Source organism: Gymnogyps californianus, chromosome 24, assembly GCF_018139145.2.
Source record: "Gymnogyps californianus isolate 813 chromosome 24, ASM1813914v2, whole genome shotgun sequence".
Classification (NCBI taxonomy): Eukaryota; Metazoa; Chordata; class Aves; order Accipitriformes; family Cathartidae; genus Gymnogyps; species Gymnogyps californianus.
The window spans coordinates 450,738-475,992 of NC_059494.1; the positions used below are offsets into that span (position 1 = coordinate 450,738).

The 25,255-nt window shown below is 42.2% G+C and overlaps 1 protein-coding gene across 4 annotated transcripts in view; it reads left to right on the forward strand.

Annotated features, from left to right (window-relative positions):
- The first annotated feature begins 920 nt into the window (after positions 1-920).
- PTBP1 (polypyrimidine tract binding protein 1) overlaps positions 921-25,255 on the forward strand; it is a 31,648-nt gene continuing 7,313 nt past the window's right edge. Inside the window, exons 1-10 of one of the 4 annotated variants that reach the window (XM_050910455.1) lie at positions 921-970; positions 5,360-5,390; positions 17,317-17,392; positions 18,381-18,553; positions 19,589-19,735; positions 20,970-21,140; positions 21,924-22,034; positions 22,415-22,589; positions 23,199-23,276; positions 24,619-24,767. In XM_050910455.1, the coding sequence (XP_050766412.1) occupies positions 963-970; positions 5,360-5,390; positions 17,317-17,392; positions 18,381-18,553; positions 19,589-19,735; positions 20,970-21,140; positions 21,924-22,034; positions 22,415-22,589; positions 23,199-23,276; positions 24,619-24,767 (1,119 nt within the window). In that variant the 5' untranslated portion in view covers positions 921-962. Of the gene's footprint in view, positions 971-5,359; positions 5,391-16,114; positions 16,140-17,316; positions 17,393-18,380; positions 18,554-19,588; positions 19,736-20,969; positions 21,141-21,923; positions 22,035-22,414; positions 22,590-23,198; positions 23,277-24,618; positions 24,768-25,255 lie in introns of those variants that run through there. The other 3 variants (XM_050910457.1, XM_050910459.1, XM_050910458.1) reach the window with 3 other exon arrangements.

Here is a 25,255-nt window from a genome sequence, read left to right on the forward strand (position 1 = left end):
GTTTGAAAATCCCCAAAGATAGGAAATCCGTGGATGTTACCTCAATCTCTGCAGAAGTAAGACCTACAGGCAATGACACGCGTTAAGAGTGAAACCAGCTTATCTAATTAACCACTGAGGTCCGCCTGACTGGAAAAAGGGCTGTTTTGGTCAAGCAAACGGTGTCAGGACTGTAACTTAGGAAAAATATTATCCTGATGCCTGAGCAGAGCAGGTAGGTGTTATGTCTTACCTCACAAGTTCTCTCTCTCTCTCTCTCTCTCACCCACTGGGTCATCTTTATCCTTAAGACATTAACTGCAATTAAACAGACTTTATCCTGTATCTTAAATAAAACTTTTAAGTGCTGTCTAGCGCCATTAAAAGTCCCCAGACTAGCAGTGCTAAATCATTAACCTAAATTCGGCGAGGCGCCCGCTCTCCCTTACTCGAGATGGCAACGGACAGGAGCGCGCGGCTTCCCTGCCCGTAGCCAACATGGCGGCGGCAGTTGGGCCGCTCCCGCAGGCCCCGGCCCGCGCTGCGGGTGACAACACAATGTGCACGCTGGGGCCCTTGCCCGTATTCAAGATGGCGCTCAACGCGGTTATCCCATGCCCTGCCCCCAATCAAGATGGTGGATCCGTGTGGCATTTCGGCATCCTTCCCGCTCTCAAGATGGCTCCTCCCAGCCGTCTCCTTTCGCCTACCGAATCGCGCCGCGCACCGGCGCTTTGCACCGCCCCTCATCCCGCCTGCAGCCAATAGACTTCGCGAGGGCCGCCAGGGCGCCAACCCTCGGAGGCGGGCGATCCCCGCCCCTGTTATCAAGATGACATCTCCGATAGCCAATGGGGCGTTGGCGCGGGTGAGGCGGGCCGGGCGGCGCCGCCATTTTGTGAGTCTATAACACGGAGCGGTTAGGTTCGTTCCTGCTATTCCGGCGCCTCCACTCCGTTCCCGACGGGTCTCCTCCGTGTGCAATGGACGGGTGAGTCCCCGCCGGCCCGGGCCTCGCCACGGGCGGCACTGTGCCGGGGGCCGGGGAGCAGCGTTGCCGGACCCTTCCCGGGGTGCGGAGGATGGGGAGAAGGCGGCCGAGGTTCGGGACCCGCGCCGGGGGCAGGGGCGTTACCTGGGGGGGGGGGGGGGGACGGACGCCGAGGGTGCGGCCGGGCCGCCCGGCGGAGGCGAGGCGGGAAGGGGAGGGGGCGGTCGCCGGTGGTGCGGGAAGGAGGCGGGGGGGGAGGGGGGATGTCTCCCGCGCGGGCCGCCCTCCCGGAGCCCCTCGCCGCGGGGAGGGGGGGAAGGAAAGCGGGGGCGGGGGATGGCCCCTGCTCCGCGGCCGCCGCCCCGACGCGGCGCCTCGTGCGGACCGTCCCCCGCGCGCGCTCCCGCCGCCGCGCCCCCGCCCCCTTGTACTCGCGCCCCGCCGGGGGGGATCCGCCGGGGGGCGGGGGGGGGGGGTCCCGCCCGGGGGAGGCCGCCTCGTCCCCGCCGGAGCTGGGCGCGGGGGGGTGGGACGGGACGGGACACACGTCCCTCGCGAGGGGCCCGGCCGGCTGCGGGCGCCGCGTGGGCGTGCGGCGGCGGGGGGGGGGGGGGGGGGGGAGCTGAGCACGGCGCGCCTCCGTGGCGGCCCGGCCCCGCGGGGGAGGGAGGCCCGGGGTGCCGGGAGCGGGCGCACCTGGCGGGGGGGCGCAGCCGGGGCTGGCAGCTGATTCACGCCGGGGCCTTGCTCCTATTGTCTGGCGCTTTCGCAAGCGGGGGGTGGGGTGGGGGGGGGGCGCTTCTCGCTGGATTTTCTTTTGTGAGCAGTTTTTCGGTCAGCACAAGTTTTGCTTCGGTTTCCGAGGAGCTGGAACGCCTTCGGGCGTGCCAGGAGGCTCGCTGGAAGTAAGGTTTCCATTGCAGTGTTACCTGAGAGCCATAGGTAAAGCTGCAGCGGTAGAGCAGAGCTGTTCTCGTGCTCCCTCCTCCTCCTGTTGTCCACTTCTGAACCCCTTCGAGATAAAACTTTCCCCCGTGACTGTTTGACTCGTCTAGTTTTTCTAGAGCGCAGCTCTTTTATCTTGGGCAGCATTGATTTCTCTTTAATCACCACCTCATCTGGTGTCTCGCTTCAGAAGTGTTTGCTTTAACGGTGATGTTTTATCAAGGCAACTCTGTCAGAAGCGAGGTCTCCTTATTCCTCTTGTCTTGTATGGTGTATTTTTTTAGTAATCTGATTTCTGTTTCTTCTAGAGTGCAGTAGTTAAAATATTTCTAAAGGCCTCGGAGTAAGCAGTTTGTTTTCCCAGAGTCTTAAGTACTGGAAGCCCAAATTAGTGCCTCCTCGCTTCTTGCCTCGGAACACTAGTCTGGTGAGAATTAGGCATAGTCACATGTCTGGTTTTTTTACACACTGAAAAAGTGGCGTCTCAGTGTTGTTTTCATCTAAGAAACCCATAAAAATTGTGTATCTTACAATTAATTTTTATGGTCCAGGATGCAGTTTAGGTTGCTCTGCTTCTTTTAACAAGTTGCTCATCATGTTGAATGTTATTTAAAAAAAAAAATCTTCAGCATGTGAGATGATACATTCTAATGGCAAAAATCAGTTTGTTATCAGCTGTTTTCACTGTAGTTCCTAGGAAAGCTGATTTACTGTGTGTGTTAAAACAGTTATTTGAACGTAGGAATTTTAGTGTAACGTATGAGTCTTCATTGTCCATTATCTTTTGAAGATCTTGGTGCATGATCTGTTTACCCTGTGAAAGCTGTCTCCTGTTGAAACTTGGAAAGCTGCTTCTGAAAATGGTTTTACATTTTAGCCTAGCTGGCAGTGAGTGGCCTCTCTGGCTACAGGCTGCTTCTGTCTGCTTCTCCTACTGAAAACGATACGTAGCTGTGCTTTTCAAATGATCCCGTTTGAATAAGTTGCTTTGTTAAAGCATGTGAGGAGTTCATATGGGAAATGCTGCTTTGGAAAATGACCTAGAGGTTTTACTGGTGCTGCTTAATTTTTCCCCTTATTGTGTAGGAACTATCCTATTCCATGTAAAAAAGTAATTTTTATGAAAGGCTTTATTGCAGCCTCTTTTGGAAATGAGAAAAGTTTTAATCCCCTACTTAAGGTTGACATAGGAGAAGAGAAGGAAGCTTAAGATATGATAATTTATTGAGGGTGTGTGTGAACTGGAAGTATATTGCATGTTTCTTGAATAAAAATTCTTAATACTGTTGGTGCTTGTTTCACATGGTATTTGTTATCAAATGGGCTACAGCAATATTCCAGGAATCGATAATTCTTGGCAAATAAAAAAGCTCTTCCTGTTGGATAATTTTAAATACTATCCCCTGTTAAGGCTACTTTATGTAAAACATTTCCTGTGTGTGAGGCCCACAAGAGGAACAGGAAGTAAGAGAAATTGCTCTGGGGTAAGTTTGAGAGTTTTGGAAACTTGGGAGATTCCCTGTTCTTATGCTTTGCTGGAAATAATTTTTTAAGGTTATGAAAATCACTGGGTTAATGTATGTATTTTAACTGAAGAAATGTGTACTTGTAGAAGATTTAGTAATTCTAATAGAATGATTATGAGTCTTTAAACTGATATGTGCAGATGGGTTTAATTAGTTCATTACTGCTGGCCCTCAAAGTGCAGCAAAACCCATCTGTCCTCGTTGGTGACCAGACACCAGGGGATTGCAAAGCCCAGCATTCTCATACAGAGTGTTCTTTAAGTAGTCCACTTGAAAAAAAGAAACTATCGCGTGGCTTCCTGGCAGCAGCCATTGGATCAGACTGTAACTCCGGCTGTAAAGTGCTGGGTTATGATGACATGGCAGGTTGGTTTTGAAGAGGAAGTATGAGGAGCTGAGCTGGCTCATACTTGTGTTACGGCTTATTTGTGGAGCTGGTGGAACATGAATGACTTAATAAGATCGAGCAGTATTTAATTCCCTGAAAAGTTATGAATCGTTGCAGGAGGGTAGGGAAGGAAGAACTAATAAATGCAAGTTCTCTAGCATTAAATCGCTTTGTAGAATTGGACTTGAGTACTTCAGATTTCATATTGCGGTTTTAAGAATGACTGCCCTGCCTTCTGCTTCTCTGCCATGTTTCCTTAAAGTTGCTGCAGGTCCGTTAGCCAGCCACTTTTGGATCCTTTACTCTGAAATTATGGTCAGCTATTTGAAAGACAGGAGTTGAAAGAGGCAGTGCTGCATATATGTCAATCTAAAATGGTCGTTTCTGCTCTCAGTTTTGCGTTGTTGCTTTACAGTGGTTTGGTGTTTATGAAAAAAAGATATAATCTTCAGTGCAAGGGTATAACTGAAATCTTTAGACTGTTCGAGCACTCCCACAAAAAAAGGAATGTGTAGGTGCTGTAATACTCTGGAAGATTACCCAGGTACAACATGCCAAGCCATAGACAAGTCTTTAATTCCATCAATGAAAGAAGTTCCTCTAAGTAGATGTGTGTCATGGTATATGATGTTCACTGCTGGTGAGTGCTAGTGCGAGTTGCTTGAGGTACAGTTAGCACTATTTTTTCATGTTAGTTAATCAGGAGGTCTCATTTTAGGAGGTTTAAGCATATATGGCAGAGTTTAGTAACTGTTTTTTCCTTCAGATCTGTGTTGGGGAAAAATACTATTTGTTTTCCTAAGTAGAAAAGAATTGATAGAGGAATCTTGTGTACAGGCATACCCCAGTCTGGGAGCTGCCTGGACCTCTTCCCTGTTCTTTCTAATTGCGCTCTGTTAGTCTGGCACTGGTCTGGCTCCAGTGGTGTTAGCGTGGCTGGAGGGCTGCTGTAAGCCTGGCACAGACTCTTAGCTTGGCTGAGAAAACAGCCCAAACTCGGTGTGGTGTGTGCTGTCTGTCTCTGGTACCACTGGAGCTCTAGCATTAGTAGCCTTCACTATTGACTCGATAGTTTTGCTAGAGATAGCCTCTTCACAGCCTAGCAGAGGTTACTCCTTTCAATGTAAGGTTGTCGAGAATTGCAGAAGTGAATATTGGTGATGGAGTTGACTCTTGACACTTTTGCTCTTGGTTTAGTCAGAGGTGGTGTTCGAATCGCATCACATTCCCGTGGAGAATGCTAGGCTGTGTTAACTGTGGTTTTTTTTGGTCTTAGCACCCCGTGGTACCCTTGCACAAAGAGCAAGCTCCACCATAGGAAGTGGAAGAGCTGCAGTTTTCTAGCACTACTGGGTCTTGGGTCTCCACCATCACCATCTAATAATTTTTCTTTGTATAAACTGTCCTTGGCTCACTTGCAAAGACAACTGTGCACTTTGACTTGCTTTTTTCTTACTACTGTAAACTACGCTGGATATTTGTGGCAAACCTATCTAACTTTTTTAATCCTTTTCTTTCTTTTTTCTACAGCATTGTCCAAGATATAACAGTTGGTACAAAGGTAGGCACTTCTCACTTTTTCTCTCTTTTTACACTGCTCAGCATCTGACCTAGTTTTAGCCTCACCAAATGCAGATCTTCAGCTTTAAAGGTTTTTTTCTGGTACCATGTAAATTGGTTTTAACCAGAAGGTAATTTAGCTTCACGTGCATTTAAAACTTTTATTATGGCTCAGCATTTAGCTCTTGGTGGTTGGGCATTGATTATCAACTGTCAGAAAAGAACTTTGTTGCATTTAGAAACAGCCCTTTCCCCTACTAAAATGTCAAGCCATGCTTGTTATTTGTGTGCTAGACAATGCTTCTCAATGGAGAAATTGATCCTTTTTCTTTTGAGAACTCTATTTCCTTTGTTTATGTGAATTTCTGTTCAGTTATATGTCAAAAATCCTTCTGCCACAAAAAATCGAGTGTTTAGCTGTTGATTTTTATCTCTTACGAGTACAGTAAATATGACCTTTACCCTTCTAGTCTCAGGTTTTGAAAGTGCAGACTTAGCCCTGAAACTCAAAGTGCTGACAGGAGCCTCCTTATCTGCTGTGCGTGGTAATAGGCTGTTGTGTTCACAGGATAAAAGCCCATTCCTGTGAAATGTTAAACTGGAATGTGCGGGATAGACTGGCACTCCTTCATGTATTAAAGGTTTTTATTTTACTTCATGAACATTGTAGCTAATGCTCTGGGATCAGGATCACAGTAAGTTCAGCCCTGTGAATTCTTTTTATTAGATAGTATGTGTGTGAATGTTGGCCCTCAAAGTAGTAATCTGACAGCTTTTTTTAATGGCCCGAATTGTGTGTTGTTAGCGTCTTCATTATTGACTGAGAGAGTTGCGTGTGGCAACTTGAATAGGCTGGTGAAGTGATGCAGTGTGTGATAGGACTAATTTGAAGTAGAGCTGAGCTTGTGTAGTGTGAGCTCTGTTAGGCCTACATAAGTGAAGTAGGAGCATTAGAGAGAATTTGCTCCTAGACAGCAAATAGTTTTTTGTATTGGAAGTACAAAATTAAATGTGACTGCTGTTAAGCATAGGCACGTTTGTTAGTGCTTTAGGGTTTCTGAGAAGCATTAAATGCATGAAAGAGCTCTATTTAATAGCTGTAGGGGAAAGGTTATTCTAACTTTTCCTCGTATGAGAATTTGAAATTTGAATTAATCGTAGTGCCATGGTAGTGTCTGGTTCTGGTTGAGAAAGCGATCTGATGCAAGGAGTTCAGTTTGCCATTGGAGGAGGAGGAAAGGCTTGAGCCTGGACAATAAGGCTGGTTAATAGCTCATAGCCATTATAAAAGGTGCGCTAAGTAATCCCTTGACCGCTGCAGAGCAGTTTCATACAACATCTTCTAGTAAACTGATTAATCTAGGTAGAAGTCCCCTCAGTTGGTTTTAAAAGAATGTGTAATTTGCAGCTTTAGATTTCTGCAGCTTTAAGTGGTTTTACACAACTAAACTTGACCAGGAAGCTTCTGAAACTGTAATTGTAGTCCTCTCAGTGAATCTTGGAAAGCTTCAGGATGTGGTATTGTGTGCCTCATCACTCCTGTCTGTGGGGTGATTTCAGTCCCTAGTGCAGTACAGTCAGATGTCTAAAATGAGGGCTGGGAGACATCCCATCCGAGTGCTTTCACTCCTAGCACAGGACAGAACTGTAACCACGATTATGCCAGTTGTACAGTCAGGTGGAGAGTGGTGAGACAAAAGCGTGCATCAAGAATGAGGTTTCTTGTCAGACGAGGCAGGTTTTGAGAAAGTTGAATCAAAATTTAAAGAGTGGCAGAAGCAAAAAGGAAAGTTGAATCATCTTGATAAAGGTAAGTTTTGAAATTATTTTTTACATAGCCATGTTATCTGATTATGTTTAAGTCATTGAATATGCCAGTGTAGATCATGTAATAGAAGTACATTCTTTAATGTTATGGTCTAACATGTTATTCATGTCATGGATTTGCTTAGGTAAGTTAGAATCCTGTTGGTGCACAGCTAGGAACAAAGTGAAGGCTTCTCTTATGCCTGCATCCTCTACATGGCTGTGTGCAGGTCAGCTATGTCCAGACAGTTTCCCCATACTCTGCTTCTTCTGTACTACTTAGATCCTCTGACTGCAGGACTTTTGCATGGGGAGAGGTATAGGCATCTCTGTTTCAAAAAGCTGTGTAGCCAAGTCATGTATCAGTTGCTTCTTAAAATACTTCCCTCTGTGGTAAGTGTAAAACCTCATTGGCTACAGCTCTTCTGAAATTTTGCTGTTGCTTCTGTGTGTTGCTTCCACTTCAATCTACCCTGATTTGGTTTGCCAAGAAGTAGTTTGAAGGGACTGCTGAAGAAGGTTTCTGTAGTATCAGAAGCATTTCAGTGTTGTCTTTGCTGAAATAACTACAGTGATAGAGCTCTGTTCATCCATCAGCATTTGTTTGATCCCTGGGGCATCACTGAAATCACTTCAAGGATTAACTGATTCCCCCCTTCAGAAGCAGATGTTCTTTATAATTGCTTGATAACTTAAAATAATGCTGTGGAACTGTAATTTTGTCATCTGCTGACTTTATAAAACATATTCGTAGAGAGGACATTCAGGACTGCTTTGCTAGTGTCCATTCTGAAAGCTGTGCTCACAAGAGAGCTTGCTGGCTGAGCTTCATTAGACTGTTTTTAATCTGAGGTGTAAACTTCTTCATTCTTACCATGTACGTACAAAGAAGGTAGGAATGGTACTCCATCAAGTTTGTTAAGGTATTAGAAGATTACAGTCCCCAAAAGCTGTCAGCTCTTGTCATACTTCAGGCGATATGTTACTGAGACACCAGTAGAGCTTTTCGATGTTCTGTTCTTGTGACTGGAATGTCCCAAAGTTGGACAATTGTCAGACAAGTAGGAAAAGTGCCTATAACTTAAAACATCGCTGAGCAAATTGTCAAAGATAACTTAGTGGCCTCTTGGTTGTCTTCCTGCTGTTCCCCGTTGCTAGGTTTAACTTTGAAATTGAGGACTTTGTGAAAGTATGTATCGGTTTGCTCTACTTCATTGTTTTATAAGGCAGGGTGCTGGCACCTTTTTTAGGATTTTCTCACATCCTTAATTTGCATATGAAGGGTACTTACACCCACTTCTATTAATCGTTCTGAGGTCTTCATTATATTTAGGTTCTGTAACTTAAGAAGTCCCCAGATGTTCTCATGGCTTACTACTTGAGCACTGTACTGCCTGATGGTCTTGTTTTTAATCAGGATGGTAATTGTAGTAGCCATTCCTGGGTTTCACATTTAGGCTAGTCCGCAGGCTCTTCAGTTTAAAATGTGTGAATTTGTTTAGGAAGCTCATTACAATTCTAGTAAGGGGCTCTTGATGCACAGCTTTCTGGAATGTCCTGCAGATGAGAAACACATGATTTAGACTTATTTCTTCCCATTTCATTGCTGTCTGAAAAGGAAGGAAGTGTATGGCCTTAAGATGGAGGCACTGTATTTGAACTTTAAGGTACTGGGTCTGACCCCTGCAGTTGCCTCTTCTAAGAAATTTGATCAAGATCACTCTCTGTATCTCCTTTCCCTTTCTTTAAAATTTGCCTAGATATCACTATCTCTTTAGACTGTAATGATCTCTGAGCAGGACTGACTTACTAGAAAGAGTATGAACTATGATACGTCATTATTCTTTAAATGAAATTGTGTTTCAATGATTGAAAAAGTCTCAGAATAGTTTAAGTGCTGAATAATCTTGTAGTTTCTCAGTTAAGTTGAGTTCTTTTTGAAAGATTATGCTTCCAGAAACAAAAAGTACACTTCTGTGGCATTTGAGAAGTTAATTTTTAAAACAGGGTTTGCTAGAGTGTGATACAGCCTGACTGCATAGAAGTGATTTGTGATCAAGCCAGGATCTTTGCCATGGGAACAGTAATTATGGCTTCAGGCAGCAGGCCAAGAATGTTGTGAGGAAATTCCAGTCCCCTCCTATGGCTTCAGTCAGAGGCTGCAACAAGCTGGCTCTTGTGGCCTCTCTAACAGGCATGATCACACATGTAAGCCACGTGTCGGTAGCAAGGTACATGGATGGTAGTGCCTTTTGGCAAGCATCGTGTCAGCTGGATTTGGTAAATAGCTCGATGTAATCTGTTAGTGTTGCACACAGTTTTTATCTATAAATTGAAGATACAGGTGCATAACTGTCCTTCACAGGGCAATTGGTAAGCCCTCTGGTTGGATTATGAAAACTGTTAAAATCTGTATTAAGTTTAACAGGAATTTAAGCTATTGGTTGAAGCACAGGTGCTAAGCAAGAGTGCTACCACAGGTTTATCAGCTATTAGATCTTCTTAAAGCAGTTTCTCCATCACATCCTAACCAATTTCTTATGTGGAAGCTAGCTCAAATTACTTGGACTTAGAAAGGCAACAACCTGTGACTCCTGTTGTAGATGAAAATGAAATTGTGTGAGACTTTCTAGAAAATGATCAGTTAATAAAATGGTTGTAGAAAATATTCTGTTTTAACCTCAGGCCTACTTTGCCCTCAATCTTTGATTTAAAAAAATAGCAAAATATTTAACACACATGAATCTATTCAACTTTATCTTTTTAATCCCACAAGTGTAGGGATAGATTCTGGTCTCTGAGTCATTGACATCTGTTTCAGGTATGGTCAAACTAGAAAATGTAGATGTGCTGGTGCCACGTTTGTTGTCATCTCACACTAGCAAAAAGAGTAAGCATTATTTAATTTCAAATTCTATGTGGTTCTGGTATAGCTGTCTTTCAAGCTTCATATGAAAACTTGTTGAATACTGTGCTTAGTTCAGCAAGTGTGTTCTGGTAATCCTGATGTAATGATTGCTCGGTGTTTGCCAAAGCGGATTGTAATTATTACACAACCACAATTTAGATGAGATTGAATTAGTGTGGAGTTCCTTCTAAACCTGTGTGTTCAATTTGCCCTTTTACACGTTTGGGCACAAAATGTTTTCATAGGTTCCAGTTTCCCAAAGTGATTTATCCAGCAATATTTCTTTCTGATAGTATTAAGCTTTACCAAGGACCTGTCTGCTCCACTGCAATGATGTAAAAAGCTCAAGGTTGACTACTAGTTAAGTTTCAACTTGGGAACAGTGTATCATAAAGCTTGGGTGTGTGCTACCCTACAAAGCCAGAATGACTGCATTACTGCAGTACTTGGAGTTTAGGAATTTTGGGCTATTTAAAATGGCCACACCTTTTATTTGCTCAAAGGGCAGGTTTGTTTCACAGGGTGTCTCCATAGTAGCAAAGACTGAGAAAGAAAGTCAGGGAGGGGCTGATGAGTGGGTTGAGGATCCGGCTTCGGGCTAAAGCTGGTGTGTGCTTGAGCTCATAATGCATCTTATTGCAAAATCTCACGTCAGGTTGTGTGAGCAATTGCTTTAATGTAATGCTTAAGTTTCTAGTGTCTCTTAGGAACTCAAATCTATCTCTCTACTATAGGAATGGTACCAGCTATTGTGGCAGTACCTATGGTAGGAAAATTTTCCTAAGAACTAAATTCTTTGCAATGCTCTGACCAGCTAACCTGGTTTCAAAGATGCTGAAAATGTGTGTGTGTACCCAGTATGCTGTTGTGAATCTTAGTGGGAAGTTTACCATGCTGGCTCTTTTGTAAAGGTATTAGACTAAATCTTGTCCAGACAAGAGTGAGGTTATAACAATTTAAAAAGCCTTAAGTGGGAGGTGGCAGGTGTTTGCTGGCCCCAGCTGAACAGAGCATAGTTTAACAAAAAGTATGTACTCTAAGCCTGCCAGATAGGCTAATGCCTCCACCACAGATTCACTATACCAATGTAATAATACTGACTACTGGGTTGGATTTAATTTGATAAATGATGTAGGGGTGCAATGAGCAATTTGGTGAACTAAATTGATTTCCCCGCCCACACCGCTTGCTTTTGGTTCTGATCAGATAAATTGTGTGTCTCAGAGAGGGGGTAGTGGAGGGGCGAGTGACGCACTGAGCTTGTAGCTGCTGCTTACAGACCAGTGGGACAGGAGTATTGCACTTTGCTTGGCAGCCACCTCAGAGGCTGCAGTCTTCAGGATCTTGAAGTTATTTTGTGTTGATCTTAACTTTCCAACTTCACTAGGACTGAAGGAGGATGCAGTTGTATTGTGTGTTCTGCAGAGGTGCTTTCACAAAAAAGTTGACTCACGCTTTCTGTTTGTGAACCAAATTGGAATGTTTCTTTTCACACTGCTCTACCTTTAAATGACTAAAGAGTGCTTGAGGCAGGAGCAGGGGAAAAAGGGGCACATGGGGGTAACATAAGTGAACCTTGCTGGAATTGAGTCTTCTGTGGAAGACAAGGAAAACTGGCATCCTTGTTCCTAGTAGTTTAAATTTAGTTCCATTCCTAGCTCTTGAATCTCTCAGCAAAAAATGTAGGAATGTAACATGAGTGTGAATGATGATGTCATCAGACTGGATTTCTCTTATTAGTTTCTTCGCAAAGTGATTTGAGCTGTGAACTGAACTATCGGAGTACATTCTTCCATTCCTCTGGGACTGACCTCATACAGAGCCCTTGAAGCATACTTCAGAGGCGCTCCATTCTTTCTGTGCTCAAAGAAATTTTTTTGCCTCTTTGATCAGAGCAAAGGGTTTGCATGAGCTTCTCAGAGTTGTGTGTCATTTTGTGTGTAAAATATTATGGTGGTCTTTTACTGGGTCCAAAATCTTTTTACAAATGTAGGGAAAGTGAAGTAGAAGAACGATGCTTGCATGCTCTGGCCATGAAGTTACAAGACTTCTGACAGAGGGTTTTTTTATCTGAACTTAAGAGCAAACCAAGGACTTCTAACCGTACAGAGTTTTCTTGGTTCCTTTTCAGAGGGGGATTTTCCAGGTGCAGCTGTGTTACCTGCTTTGCTTTCTGTAAGTGCATGTTAGCTGATGGCCTGTATGCCTCCTAAATCTATCCTTTCCCTCACAAGGAGGAGGGATACTGCTATCCTTAGTCTGTTTAAAAATTGTTAGAGCAGTGTAAGGTGCTCTGTATCCAAAGGCAGAGAATGCTGCTGCTATGTAGGATTCCCTCAGTGAGCCAGGGAAAGAAATAGTTTTTTGTACATCTTGGGCTTGGCTAGCCTGTAGCTTGCTGGCCTTTCTAGTCATTGTCCTCTTCCTTCCCGTATGCCCTGTCTTTTTGCCATTGCTTTAATTTTGCTTTCTGCCTGTAATGTGTTGCTTTCTGAAAGTTGATGAGTATCACCTGTTTGTCTTGAAATTACTATTTTTATGGTCGTTTAGTTTGTATTTGTTTCTAGCCTTTTGCACAGGCAGAATGCAGTTGATCTATTGTAATCCTTTAAAATAAGTGATTGGATCTTAAGTAGATAAAGGATTATATAGGGCAGCTGAGAATTTCTGTAGTACTTCTAGGTGTGCTGGTAGAAGCTGAGACAATCTCTGGCTTCATTCCAAACTATGGTGAAGTTCAGGTAAAATCCTAGTGTCAGTGAGACAATTTGTAGTTTTCATATGAATTAGCAGTTGTTTTTTAAGCTGTGAAAGCCTAGACAAATTAAAAATTCTTAGAACTTATTTGTTAAAACTTTAAAGCAAAAAAAGGATTAGAGTTTGGGGGGTGGTCAAAAAGATAACTTGGAAAAATATGAAAAAGTAGAATTCTACCTTGTGGCAGACTGCCTTTCCCTAATTCAGAAAAGTAGTATTGATGGCAAGACTACATGGAGCATGGGTGTTTTATTAAATTAATGCAGCTTGAGCAATAGACCTTTTGTAGCCATGAGTGTCGCAGACAAAAGGAGGCTGCTGTCATAGAAACGCTCCCCGGCAGTGTTTTACCTGGCAGTAGTATGTGTGCTGACTGGTGATTTTGGTGGTAGAAACAGCTTTACCCCGGTCTAGGTAAGATCTGGCAGTGTAACTTCAAAAGTGGTATTTGTTTTCTATAAACAGGAAGAGGAGATTTGTTAGTTCAAATGAAGAATTTTATGTAGAGCAGTGTTACTGCTAGCACACTGTTGCTTCTGTTAATCTTGTCATAAAAATACCAGCTGCAAAAGAATTAGCTAAACAGAAATGTCAACCTAAATTAATGCCTCTTGTGAACAGGGATGTGAACTTCAGAATCTGAAGAACTGTCTTGAACGAAGCACTGTGCAGCTGGGCCTCCCCATGGTAGTTGGAAAATAAAAAAAGGTAGAAAAGTAGTGTTGTGGGTTGATGCTGGTGAGCAGCCGAGCACCCACACAGCTGTTTGTGGGGTTTGCATAGTTTTAAACTTAATAAAATACTTCAGAATCAATAGCTTTTGTACTGGCTTTTCCAGTATAATTCAAAATACCCAATGGATACGTTGTTTGTGAGAAACTCTTCTAAACCTTTTAAAACAACCTGGCTTACTTTGGTTCCTCTGGCTCTACTGAATTAGGAGACTTGGTATAGAGCATTTGAATTTATAACATGGTTTTAAAGCTTAATCATAGCTTCTAGCCTGTAAGAAAGAAAAGACATAAGAGTCTGGAAAGAGGTTATGGCAATCACTGCAAGTGTAAAGACAGACAACTGATGACAGGCTCCTGCTGAAGTTCCCAATACTGGGTGCAGATTAATAGAGCGCTTGTTTTCAGTTTGCCTCAGGTTAGGTCATTCCAAAAAGCAACTGTCAATAGAGATTTCTTGTGGTTGTCAGAGATCAGCTCCAACAGTAATGGAGGAAGAACAAACACTGATGAAAAGTCATAGTTGGTGCAACTTCCTTCTGTTGTGGGAAGCTTGCCAGCACTGGTCGGTACCTGTGTCAGGATGGCAGCACCATGTAACCAGTGTAACTCCTTGGTGCATTGGGTATGCTCCTCTTAGGTTTGCACTTTAAAAGTCATTCTTTTAAAGGGAGTCTGTGTGGAATAATTTTGGTAAAACTACACAATACTATGTATTTACTGCCTGTGTTTCCTTGTATAAAGAAAAGACCTTGGAATAATTGTAGTTTTCCAACTGCTGCAGTGTTCCCTCTTCCTTTGCATGTACTTCCAGCTGGGAAGCTTACAAATTGACTGCTGCTTCTTTTGATCTTGAACAATCATCCCCCTCTGCCTCCTGGCTCTGGTCACAGTGGGCAGTGTAGACTGTCTCCAAGATAAGAGGGGAGTGGATTTGAAATTGCTCTTTCATTAAAGAAACATCGACATGTGGAAATCAGCAGCAATGAGCATTCCTTGTCAAAGTGCCCTGCAAGTAAATTTTCAAATATGTGAGAAAATGTTTATTTTAAACAAGCCATTAGGAAAGTTAAATTCAGGGAATTTAAATTCTTTCCATAATAGTATAAATGTTTGTTTTTCCAGTTTATAGTTTCCTAGTGTTGCCTCCATGAGAGCCAAATATGTGGCTTGTTCTCCTGGTGTTTCCATGATGGATTGCAAGGGCTGCCTGGGTACGCTTGCACAGATGCATTGATTCATACTGGGAGTGCTGGAGTTCTGTATGTTCAGAAATTTACAAGTTGTTGTTTAAGAACATTTTTTAAAAAGTTCAAGGCCCATTAGGGCCTGATGTGTGGGGTTTCATGAAGCCAATAAACACTTGTCTGCATTGGTAGGGCTTTTGTTTGCTGGTGGGTGGTTCTTGTAAATAGCTGCCAGTGGTATCCCAGGCCACAGAAAGTAAAGCTGTACCTGTAGTGTTTGCAGCTGCTCAGGCACAAGAGCATTTTTACAGTAAACTGGTGGATTTTTTTAGCCTTGGAATTATGCATTAATTTGAGTCACCAAAAGGATGGGATCACAGTCTAATAGCCTCCCAGACTAGCTTGCCTCTTGCTGTACTGTGGAATCCAAGTGCTAATTAGAGCAGCTGTTAAAAGGCCTATTCCTAATTACTACACCATGTTAGAAGAAGGAGACCTTGCTGGGTGCCCATAGCCTTTGTGGAACCTGGTCAGTGCTTGCAGGTGACCAGCAGCAGCACATGAACCGCGGTTTTGGAACCTGGCCTAGTTTATCATATTCAGGACATCAAAGTCCTTGAGCCTGTCTTTGAAGAGCTAGCAGTGAGTAGTCGAACAAGAAATTCAAGATTTGAGGGGGAGAGAAAAAACCCAAAACCTCTCTGTAATTCGGTGTTCTGGGGCTTCTGGTGTGACCTACTTTTCCAACCTGTTTGCTGGGGAAGTGAGCAGAGAGCTTTTATTGTTGCGCAGATACTGTTTCTGCAGGTGCCACCCGATATAGGGCATGGTGGAAGATAGAGTTTCAGGTAGCCACAGTGTGAAGCAGGGTCTGTTTCCATCGAGATAGGTGGGAGTTAGCCAAGGCAGGGATGAGCTCTGTTCTTTTTTCTGTTGATGAAAGCCTTTTTAGTGTGGCATTTCTGTGTAAGAGTAATGTAGAAAATGATGAGAAAGTGCTTTTATGTTAGATTTACATTATCACGTTTGCTCACTGTTTACAATGGGGTTTGAGGTCTTCTATGTAACTTATTTGAAATTAAGCCATACTGATTTTAAGCTGTATTATGTATATAAGTATAGATTGTGCTAGGAAGTAATTTGTAGTCTTGTTTGCTTTTGTCTTAGTAGTGTTTTTCGTACCTCCTACTTAGGTTAGACTAGTCTTGGTCAGTTGAGGTAATTTGGGTGACTTTACAGGGAATGCTGTGATGAATTGAAACACATACATTGTGTACAGTAATCTGTTCCATAGATCTGTTTAGCTTTATTTGCAGGGAACGGGGGAGAAGTGCCAGACTCCTGCAATTCAATAACTTTGTGTGAGTAGACGGAATTATACCTACAGCTACTAAAAAGCCTAGAATAAATGCATTTTTATAATTCTGCAATAGCAGTTTGTTCAGGTAGTCTAATTCTAGTAGGAACAGTTTGTTTTAGAATTTTTTGTCAAATGTTTTCTTCCTCCATAGAGTTGAAGTTCACAGTGCTGCAGTAAGAAAAATCAAAGAATCAAGATGTTGGGATATGCTTTGGTGCTCAGCTTTTTGTTTTGCAAGTAGCTGTGTTGACTTTAATGTAGAACAACTCCTGGTGTGAAAAGCAATAGAGGATGGGATTACAAAGACTTTGTACCTGTGGTGTTCAGGTTTCTCTGCTTCAGAATGCTAGTCTGTCTTTTGACTTAAATGCGCTTACTGAGACTTTATGGTACTGTTGTCCTAGAAGCTGTTGCTGCTGTTCTGGGGATTGTGGCTAGAAGACAACAAACCAGTGATCAGACTGTTTTGTACTAGAATCCAAATCATTATATGTGGACCTATTTCTGCTGTAAAAAATGAAAAGTAGCTTTTTGCTAGTAGCTTTACTTTTCTGATCTGCACTTTTTTGGGGGTAGGGAGGGGCAGAGATCCATTTCTTTCAGGTCTCAATTTCTCAAAGTTGCATCTTCTGCTTGTAACTGGAAAATACCCATCTTTGGTTCATAATTGCCAAGTCATACACTAACAGTTTTGGCCAGCTTCTGATAAGTTGTCTTTTGCTTAAGGCTTCCTTACTCCTGGTAACCCACAGTAAAATAATCTGTCTTCTTGCTGAATGCCAGGAGGCCTATCTGTTTTGCTATTCCTGATCATCTACAGTATTGTTCTAGCTTAACCTAAAAGAATGAAAATCTTGTCTGATACGAGTAGTCAGAAATCTGTTTTGTTAGATACAATAGGAGAATGTGAATATCAGTGCACAATGCTGCATTTAGTGGCTTCAGACAATTCAGCAATGCTTCAACTCCTAAGATTCCTAATGCTTAGCTGAAAAGACATATTGGATAGTGCTACTCAGTTACTCAATTGGATCTTACTTATATTTAATTTATGGAGATGAGGTTCACTGCCCACTGTCAGCATATTTTCACTTAGACTTCTGTTCAGCTTCTCTACACCTTAATCTCAATTGTTCTGCAAAATGCTGTCGGTTTACCTTTCATCTTTTCTTTTCCAGCGGGGATCTGACGAGCTTTTCTCTACTTGTGTTACTAACGGACCCTTTATCATGAGCAGCAACTCTTCTTCTGCAGGTAATATTGCCTATAAAAAGGAATAGCGATTTATAAGTATTGCAAATACTATGAGGAGGTCTGGTTTTTCCCACTTGGTCTTAATTTTAAAATCTCGTCATTGTTAGTACTTATTAGGCCTTTTGTAGGACAGCGCTGAATAATAATAAACTTCTGCCCTGTACCCTTAAAAGGTTAGTAGACTGAATAAAATTGTTGCAGGACAGTTGCTAAAATGATTTTACAGAATTCGAACATGCAGGTTTTGCTGTAAACTGTTACACGTAAAGCACAATTGACTTTCATGTAGGGTTATTTTGGCTGTATGTAGTAGTTTGCTGCTATTTGGGAGTCTTAGACCATCTAGAGGTTAGTAATCCCACCCAAGACAGTATCCTTGGGTGCTCAGTCCAGAATTTTGCCCTCTGTGCTTGTCAGTGCCTTGAATTGTCTTACTTTGAGCTACCATTGTCTTTTGAGTCCCTTCATGTTCTGCCTGTGGCCTCCCTGCCAGACTGTGTTGGCTCATGTCTTTGGTGTTGTGCTGCTGACAGTCTTTGCCATATGTATAACCCAGCTGATCTAAAATTATATTTTGGTTCATATTTGTTTTAATATCACTTGCTTTAAGATGTCCCCTTCAAACTGCTTTGTTGCCAAGAATACCAGTCAAAGTGAAAAGGAATAAAGCAGCAATCTAGAATTAGTGGCTCAGACCTACACAAAGTAGAAATGTGGGTGGGTGTGTACTGTGAACAAGCTGTAAAATGGCCACTGGAGAGTTGATTCTATTGCAGTGGCATTCAGCTATGTCACTCGCATCGTGTAATTTGAAAAAAAAAAAAGTAAAGCCATGTGTCTTCAGACTCTAGTTAAATTAGACTATGGAATTTCTCTGTAATAGAGAGTAATAACTGGATGGGGAGCGCAAACTGTGTGTCCAGAGTTGTAAGTGTGTGCATATTCTTTCAAACCCACTCTAATAAGCAGTAACTCTTGCTTTTTACAGCTAATGGAAACGACAGCAAAAAATTCAAAGGCGATAGTAGAAGTGCTGGGGTCCCATCCCGAGTAATCCACGTCCGTAAACTCCCCAGTGACGTCACAGAGGCAGAGGTCATTTCTTTGGGCTTACCTTTTGGCAAGGTCACCAATCTTCTAATGTTGAAAGGAAAAAATCAGGTATTGTCTCCATAATTGAAAGCGGGGATTATGTCAAAGGCTTGATGAGTTTGTCCTCAGTAAACCAGATCCAAGTTGTTTAAACAACTGTCATGTATTAGGAGTCAAGAACTTCTGCATACTATTATTTTACTTTTCCATGATTGTCCCATGAGCTGTAGAAAATACTATTTTCAGGCTGTACAAGGAGCTAAGTCCATAATTATAGGTTGTCACTTAAAATTAGCATTATGCCTGGTTTTTAAATTACAGACCAGGTAAATTATTTGGACAGCAGTGACATGAGTTGGCCTTTTTCACTCAAGCCAGCTTGACAGTTGAGTAACCACCAGTGTAACTTTGCATATTAAGGACACCTTTAGAGATACAATAAATTAGCTGGGTAAAGCTAAAACACTCTTGGGTAATGCAGAAGGTGTGCACTAATTTGGTAACTAAAATTGTCTTACAAATTAAGGAGTAAAAAAGCAAGCCAACTTTAATCATCGCTTAAAATACTATGTCTTTAATCTTAATTATGAAAATGTGCCTCTGATATATTGCGTGGTGTGACTATATGTAAGTACTTAATGTAATGACTTGCTACAATCCCTTACGTTTTTGTTTTGAAGTAGAGAAGACCATAAAGGTATGGAACAGTGAGTGGGCTTACTGCTCTGTAGAGAAATATGGGAAGTTGCTTAATATGATAAGTGTTAAGAATCTGGATTATTCCTGTATTTTTGTGTTCTTGCGGGCACTTCTGTCATTGCCAGTTTCCTAAATACATGTAACATGGATGAGACTGAAACAGTACATTAAATCAGTCTGGACAGTGAAGATCCTCAGTTGTTCTATGTACAGTTGGTTCTTAAACAATTCTATGTACAAAAACGTGCATGTAAATGCAGTTGTGAAAATCAAATACAGTTACAATTCAACTGGAAGTTCCTCCTAAAGTTGTCGACCGCGTAATGCTGTTGTCGAGTGTTAATGCTGTCTCCTAGTGTGAGCCACTTTGATAATATGTCAATGTTGGATTTGACTTCTGCGCAGGCTTTCATAGAAATGAATACGGAGGAGGCAGCCAACACCATGGTAAACTACTACACCACAGTCACTCCAGTCCTTCGAAGCCAGCCCATCTATATTCAGTTCTCCAACCACAAGGAGCTTAAGACAGACAACTCTCCAAACCAAGCAGTTAGTTTTTGTTCTTTACGTTGTCATACTGGTGGGAGGGACAGACAGTTCACTACTGTTTCGATTTGTGCTGCTGCTGTAGGCCTGGGAGGGTTTTGAGATTTGGTTTAACTATCGAAGTGGTAAACGGAGCATACTAGCCTACGGAATAAGGTCTCCTATAATAGCTTTTATCCAAAGTCTTAGCAGACTGTTAAATGAGCTGCTAAAACTGCCTTAATGTCAGGGGAAGAAAATGCATAGCAAATATGATATCATGAGAAGTGGTGTTTTAACGTTCTTTAGTTAGAAACAGTAACTGAATACCTATCTAAAGACTTGATTAACATCTAGTGCTTTAGGACGTTTATTTCTCATATTTGAAAGGTTTATATAAAATGAAGCTCTGATGGGGCAAAACTTGTGTCTGCAGTACAGTACAATCTGTTGCTGGTGAGTGCTAGCTTTGAGGCAGGCAGCGCTTGAACACAGCAGTTCTTAAGGCTTTGTCTGAGCTGTGTAGAGTTTCTGTACAAGATATGCTCTGCGTAGGGTAAAAAGTTCCCTTTTTCGGCTCAACTGCTCTTGGCAATCTTTCAGGACAGGAACACTGGAAAGAAGTTCAAGTTACTTGTGCCTCCTTATCAGGGGTGTCTGCCGAGTACATCCAGTTTGCCTCCTCTCACTTTTCAGGCTGACTTTCATCAGGATCAGAGCATCTAATGCTGTGCAGATGAAATGCTACTATTCGGTGCATCTAACAAAGCCAGAATCTGATGCACAACAGTGAGCACATCATAATGTTATATGCGTGAGGGGGACTCTACAGGAAAACTCCAAGTCAGTTTTCACTCCTGGATCCATATAGCAGATGTGCATTAATCTTTCAGTCTTGTCAGCTTCTGTAGTATTCTGGAGATGGTGTTTCACCCCAGAAGAGCCTAGTTTTTCCTTTTTTCTAAACAATGGAATAATTTTGCTGCATCAGTAGATGCTGAGCAAGGTTCTAGCAGTAGCATAAGTACTTAATATTTAGTTTGTATTTTTGCATTGCTCTTACTGATTGGGGTGGTCTGTATTGTCCATGTTTAAAATGTGCTAAAGTCATTGCATCCCCAGCCTTAGGAACAGTAAATTGCTTTCTGTTGTTCTAACTGGGTTCTGCTGGTAGTTTGCAGATAGGAAGCTCAAGAAAAGCTGAATGTGTGTTTTTGCAAGCAGAAGTGTTGGTCTAACAGAATGTTTGGTTCTGCAGCGTGCCCAAGCAGCTCTGCAAGCAGTGAATTCTGTTCAGTCTGGAAACCTAGCGCTGTCAGCCTCTGCTGCAGCAGTAGATGCAGGAATGGCGATGGCTGGCCAGAGCCCTGTCCTGAGGATCATTGTTGAGAATCTCTTCTATCCTGTCACTCTAGATGTTCTGCATCAGGTAAAACATGTTGCCACAACTTCTTGAAGATTGTCCTGGAGGAGGGGGTAGCAACAATAGTGAATTGTTGTATTTGCAATGTCTGTGTTGTAACAGCATGTGTGTTATATCTGTATAATTCCAGTTCTGAACATAGCTGTCAAATGTCTACTTTCTGGAGACCCTGACACCTACACAAGATTCTTCTAATTTTGGTCCCAATCTGGCCAGACTTTAATTTCCAGAGATTTGATTGCTTGTCCATTTTAATTGGATTAGTCTGGTACAGTGCAAGGGACAATTATTTATGTTTCCAAGACAGCTCTTCAAGTTCTGTTTAGGGTTTAGCAGAAGTAGCTACTACATGTCCTTGTGTGAGGGTAGGGGGAAACAAATACAGTGTCCAGGAGTCATTTAGGCAGTAGTGTATTTGGAAAGTTCCTGCTGTCGTTGCTTAACTTAATCTTCATGTTTAAAATGCAAGCTTGACTGCATTTAAGAATCCCTGAAACTCTTGGAAAAGTTCCAGTTTGTGAAGGGGTATGTGAATCTTCCTGTGTAAGAATTCATAACAAACAAACTTTATTAAGGGGGCAGTTCAGTCATCCTGATGTTTTTCTAGTCTGATGCCATGATGCAAGTTAAACAATGCCCATGGTGTAGTTTAAAACCTTAAATTTTTGAGTTGGAAAGCTAGCAGGGTGAAAGGATAACTTTTGTTGTTTCTGCTTCTAATAATGGAGATCAATATGAAATTAACTTACTGGAAATGAGATAACAAGATATGCAAATATTGTCTTGCAGATTTTTTCCAAATTTGGTACAGTCTTGAAAATAATTACATTCACGAAGAACAACCAATTTCAGGCCCTCTTACAATATGCTGACCCAGTGAGTGCTCAGCATGCCAAACTGGTGAGTAGTATGCTTGCAGTGCTAAACACCTGAATTATCTTAACTTTTAGCCTTGCTTTTATTAATCTAGGATCCATATTAGAAACTAGCATTTTGGAGTATTTGGTGGTCTTATCAGGTTTATGTGAGCATTGCCCTAATGGCAGATCACATGTGCGAGTGGGAGGGAATTTCCCCACCAAGAGCAGTATGGCTAACTTGGTTGAATACTGAAGGGGATAAAATGAAGCAGTGCTTTCTCCACACAAAGCAAGGTACCTGCTCATCTGAAGATACACACTGGTACCTGGGATGATGTAACACCTTCTCTCTTCAGAGATTTGTTGCTGTGATCTTAGTATAAATGCATCTTGGATGAAGAATGGTTTGTTTCCTTGCAGTCTTTAGATGGACAGAATATCTACAATGCCTGTTGTACGCTGCGCATAGATTTCTCAAAGCTCACAAGTCTCAATGTAAAATACAATAATGATAAGAGCAGAGATTATACACGACCAGACCTACCTTCTGGGGATAACCAGCCCTCTCTTGATCAGACCATGGCAGCTGCTTTTGGTGAGAATTCTTGAAGTGGGAGCAGGACAAATATAACTGTTACGTGTGTCAGTTGGGGAAGGGGAGGGGATATAATCCCTAGTGTATTTGGTCATACAGACTTTCGGAATACAACGTGACTAATGAGGAAAATCTGGGAACCACTGAATCGGACTAGTGCAAAATGCTAGTAGGAACATACGGATGTGGGTGCATGCTACTGCTTTGAAAGCTCCTCTCCATCTGGGTGAGGGCTGGTTGAGGTTTCCCCGCTGTCTGTGCTTCTAGTGCCATCTGCTGTTTTGCCTACAGTACGGACTCGGTGATCATCTGGGGTGTTGTAACCTATACTTTGAAAACTATGTTGTGGTTAAACAGTTACAGGAGCTTGTATTCTGGTCAACAGCTATATTCTAATAGCTGTTTCAGAACAGCAGTTAGAGGAAGAATAGTTCTTGTAATTTCTTGAAGTTCAATGTTGCATTAGAGGCATTTTTGAATTACTGTTTATGTTTTAGGGTTTAGCTTTCAACTAAATGCTTATGTTGAAGGACAGATCAAGACATTCCAGCTAAGTCTAGAGTTTTCTTGCTATTGGGTGTCTTTGTATAATGTGTATATCTTTCCCAGGTGCCCCAGGAATAATCTCTGCTTCTCCATATGCAGGAGCTGGCTTTCCTCCTACCTTTGCAATTCCTCAGGCTGCAGGTACTGTATTTCGTAAGTTGAAATTTTATATAGGTTTTCTGTTGCTGAAGCATCTTGATGTTTTAAAGCTAAGTAGCGATTATTTTTGTTGGGTTTAGTCATGTAAATTCTAAATGCTGGCATTTTTAGGCATAGGAGGGAATGGTGTTTCAGTACATAATCTCCACTAGGAATGCGGGTGTGCAGCGGTAGTGCCTCTGGCTAGGCAATGTCCCAGTGACAAGAGGCAAATCTGAGTAGCAGGATGGGAGAGACAGTAAAGGCAGTATTTAAAATAATTGGGGGAGATGGGGAGGAGATAAAATTTTTTTGTAGTTTGAATTTTCTCATGTGGTTGCAGAGGTTGGGAACTCGCTTTGACAGCTGTAAATGTAGTCAAAAGCAAGGAATCTTTGTCCATTTTCCCCTAAACATTTTGAGTAAACCTAGTATTTAAACATGAACCTAATTACATACACTGTTAGAGTTGCACTGTGATGTTTACAGCTCATATTGCAGGTAACAAATGATTGCTACTTAACAGAAGTAGCCAAGTGTCTGAGATTAAGGACTTAGGTTTTAGGTGCTAAATACACTCATTGGAGTGCCAGACTAAACAATTTTTGCTTTGTTTTTCATAGCATACCAAGCTATGTTGACTTTCTTGTAACTTGGTGGAATTTCCTTGCTTATGACAAACAAGCACAGATCAAACTGTTGAACCGTTAATGTTTTGTTAATATCCTGTCCTGTTGGGGAAATACACAATGCCACTTAGAGAAGTAATTTCATTTAATTGATTACTAGCAATTGTTTCTTGAACTCTAAAGCTATTCCCTTTGGAGGGCTAATACAGTGAGGTGCCAGCTGTTACTGTGAGCAACCTAGAAATGCCTATAAATAAAACTTTAATGTTTCTCCACTCAAGAAGAGATTAGCTGATGGTAGCATACAATACTGATTGTTATATGCATGGTTAAAGAACAAAGCATTTTTGGCATGCACTGGTTGGAAAGACCCTTACAAATGCACTGTTTGTGATACCTTTCCTGCACCAACAGAGCTGAGGCTTTGTGCTGATTCCGCTTCTTGTGAAACATGCAAAATATTGTAGTCAACAAGATAGCGCTGAGAGGCACCTGTTAAGCACCAGGCACTGCAAGAGCAAATACTATTAGAAATTATAACATTTCCTGCAGCACCAGAATTGGAGGCTCCTGTTGCTCTTAGAATATATGGTCACTGTGTTTTGAATGATTACTTGCATGTCACAGAAGGTGTGCTGTTCTCCCTTCTGGTGCAGCAAATACACTAGAGTACGTGCTGTTAATTTCTTTACTGGTTAATATTCTTTAATTTCCAGGCCTGTCAGTTCCAAATGTTCATGGAGCACTAGCTCCTTTGGCTATCCCATCAGCAGCAGCTGCAGCGGCTGCAGCAGGACGGATTGCCATTCCCGGCCTCACTGGGGCAGGGAACTCTGTTCTGCTGGTTAGCAATCTGAATCCTGAGGTTAGTGGAGTCCTAACTTTATTTTTTTTTCTCCTTCCTGTTACCTCTGCTTTCACTTTCTGAACACAGATTGTGCTGAAACTCATTGAAAGTGAAATCCTACTGTATCCTAAAGGAAACGGCAAAACTAGAAAAGCAGATGACGTGCTCTGCCAGCTCTAAAACTCAAAGCAGATCAGTACTCTAGTTGCTGAAGGGAAATGAGAAAGTCAATCTTGAATGAAAATCTTGCTCTTCTTTGGTTCAAAGCCAAGGATGCTGCCTGCCTGCTCTTGTCCCATAAAGACTACAATGCCTGTCCCTTCCTCCCTCTTTTATTTGGAGTCTCCCTGCCATTCCCATGGAATAGTGTCATTTGGGTCACAGAATAGTCATGTCCATTCCTTCTTTTCCTTAGCATGTTCTAGTTTTTAATACATTAATTCACGACTACAGAGAGAGTTCATTCCGACCTTTGCTCTTTCTGTGTAGTGTCTGGACCCCTGCCA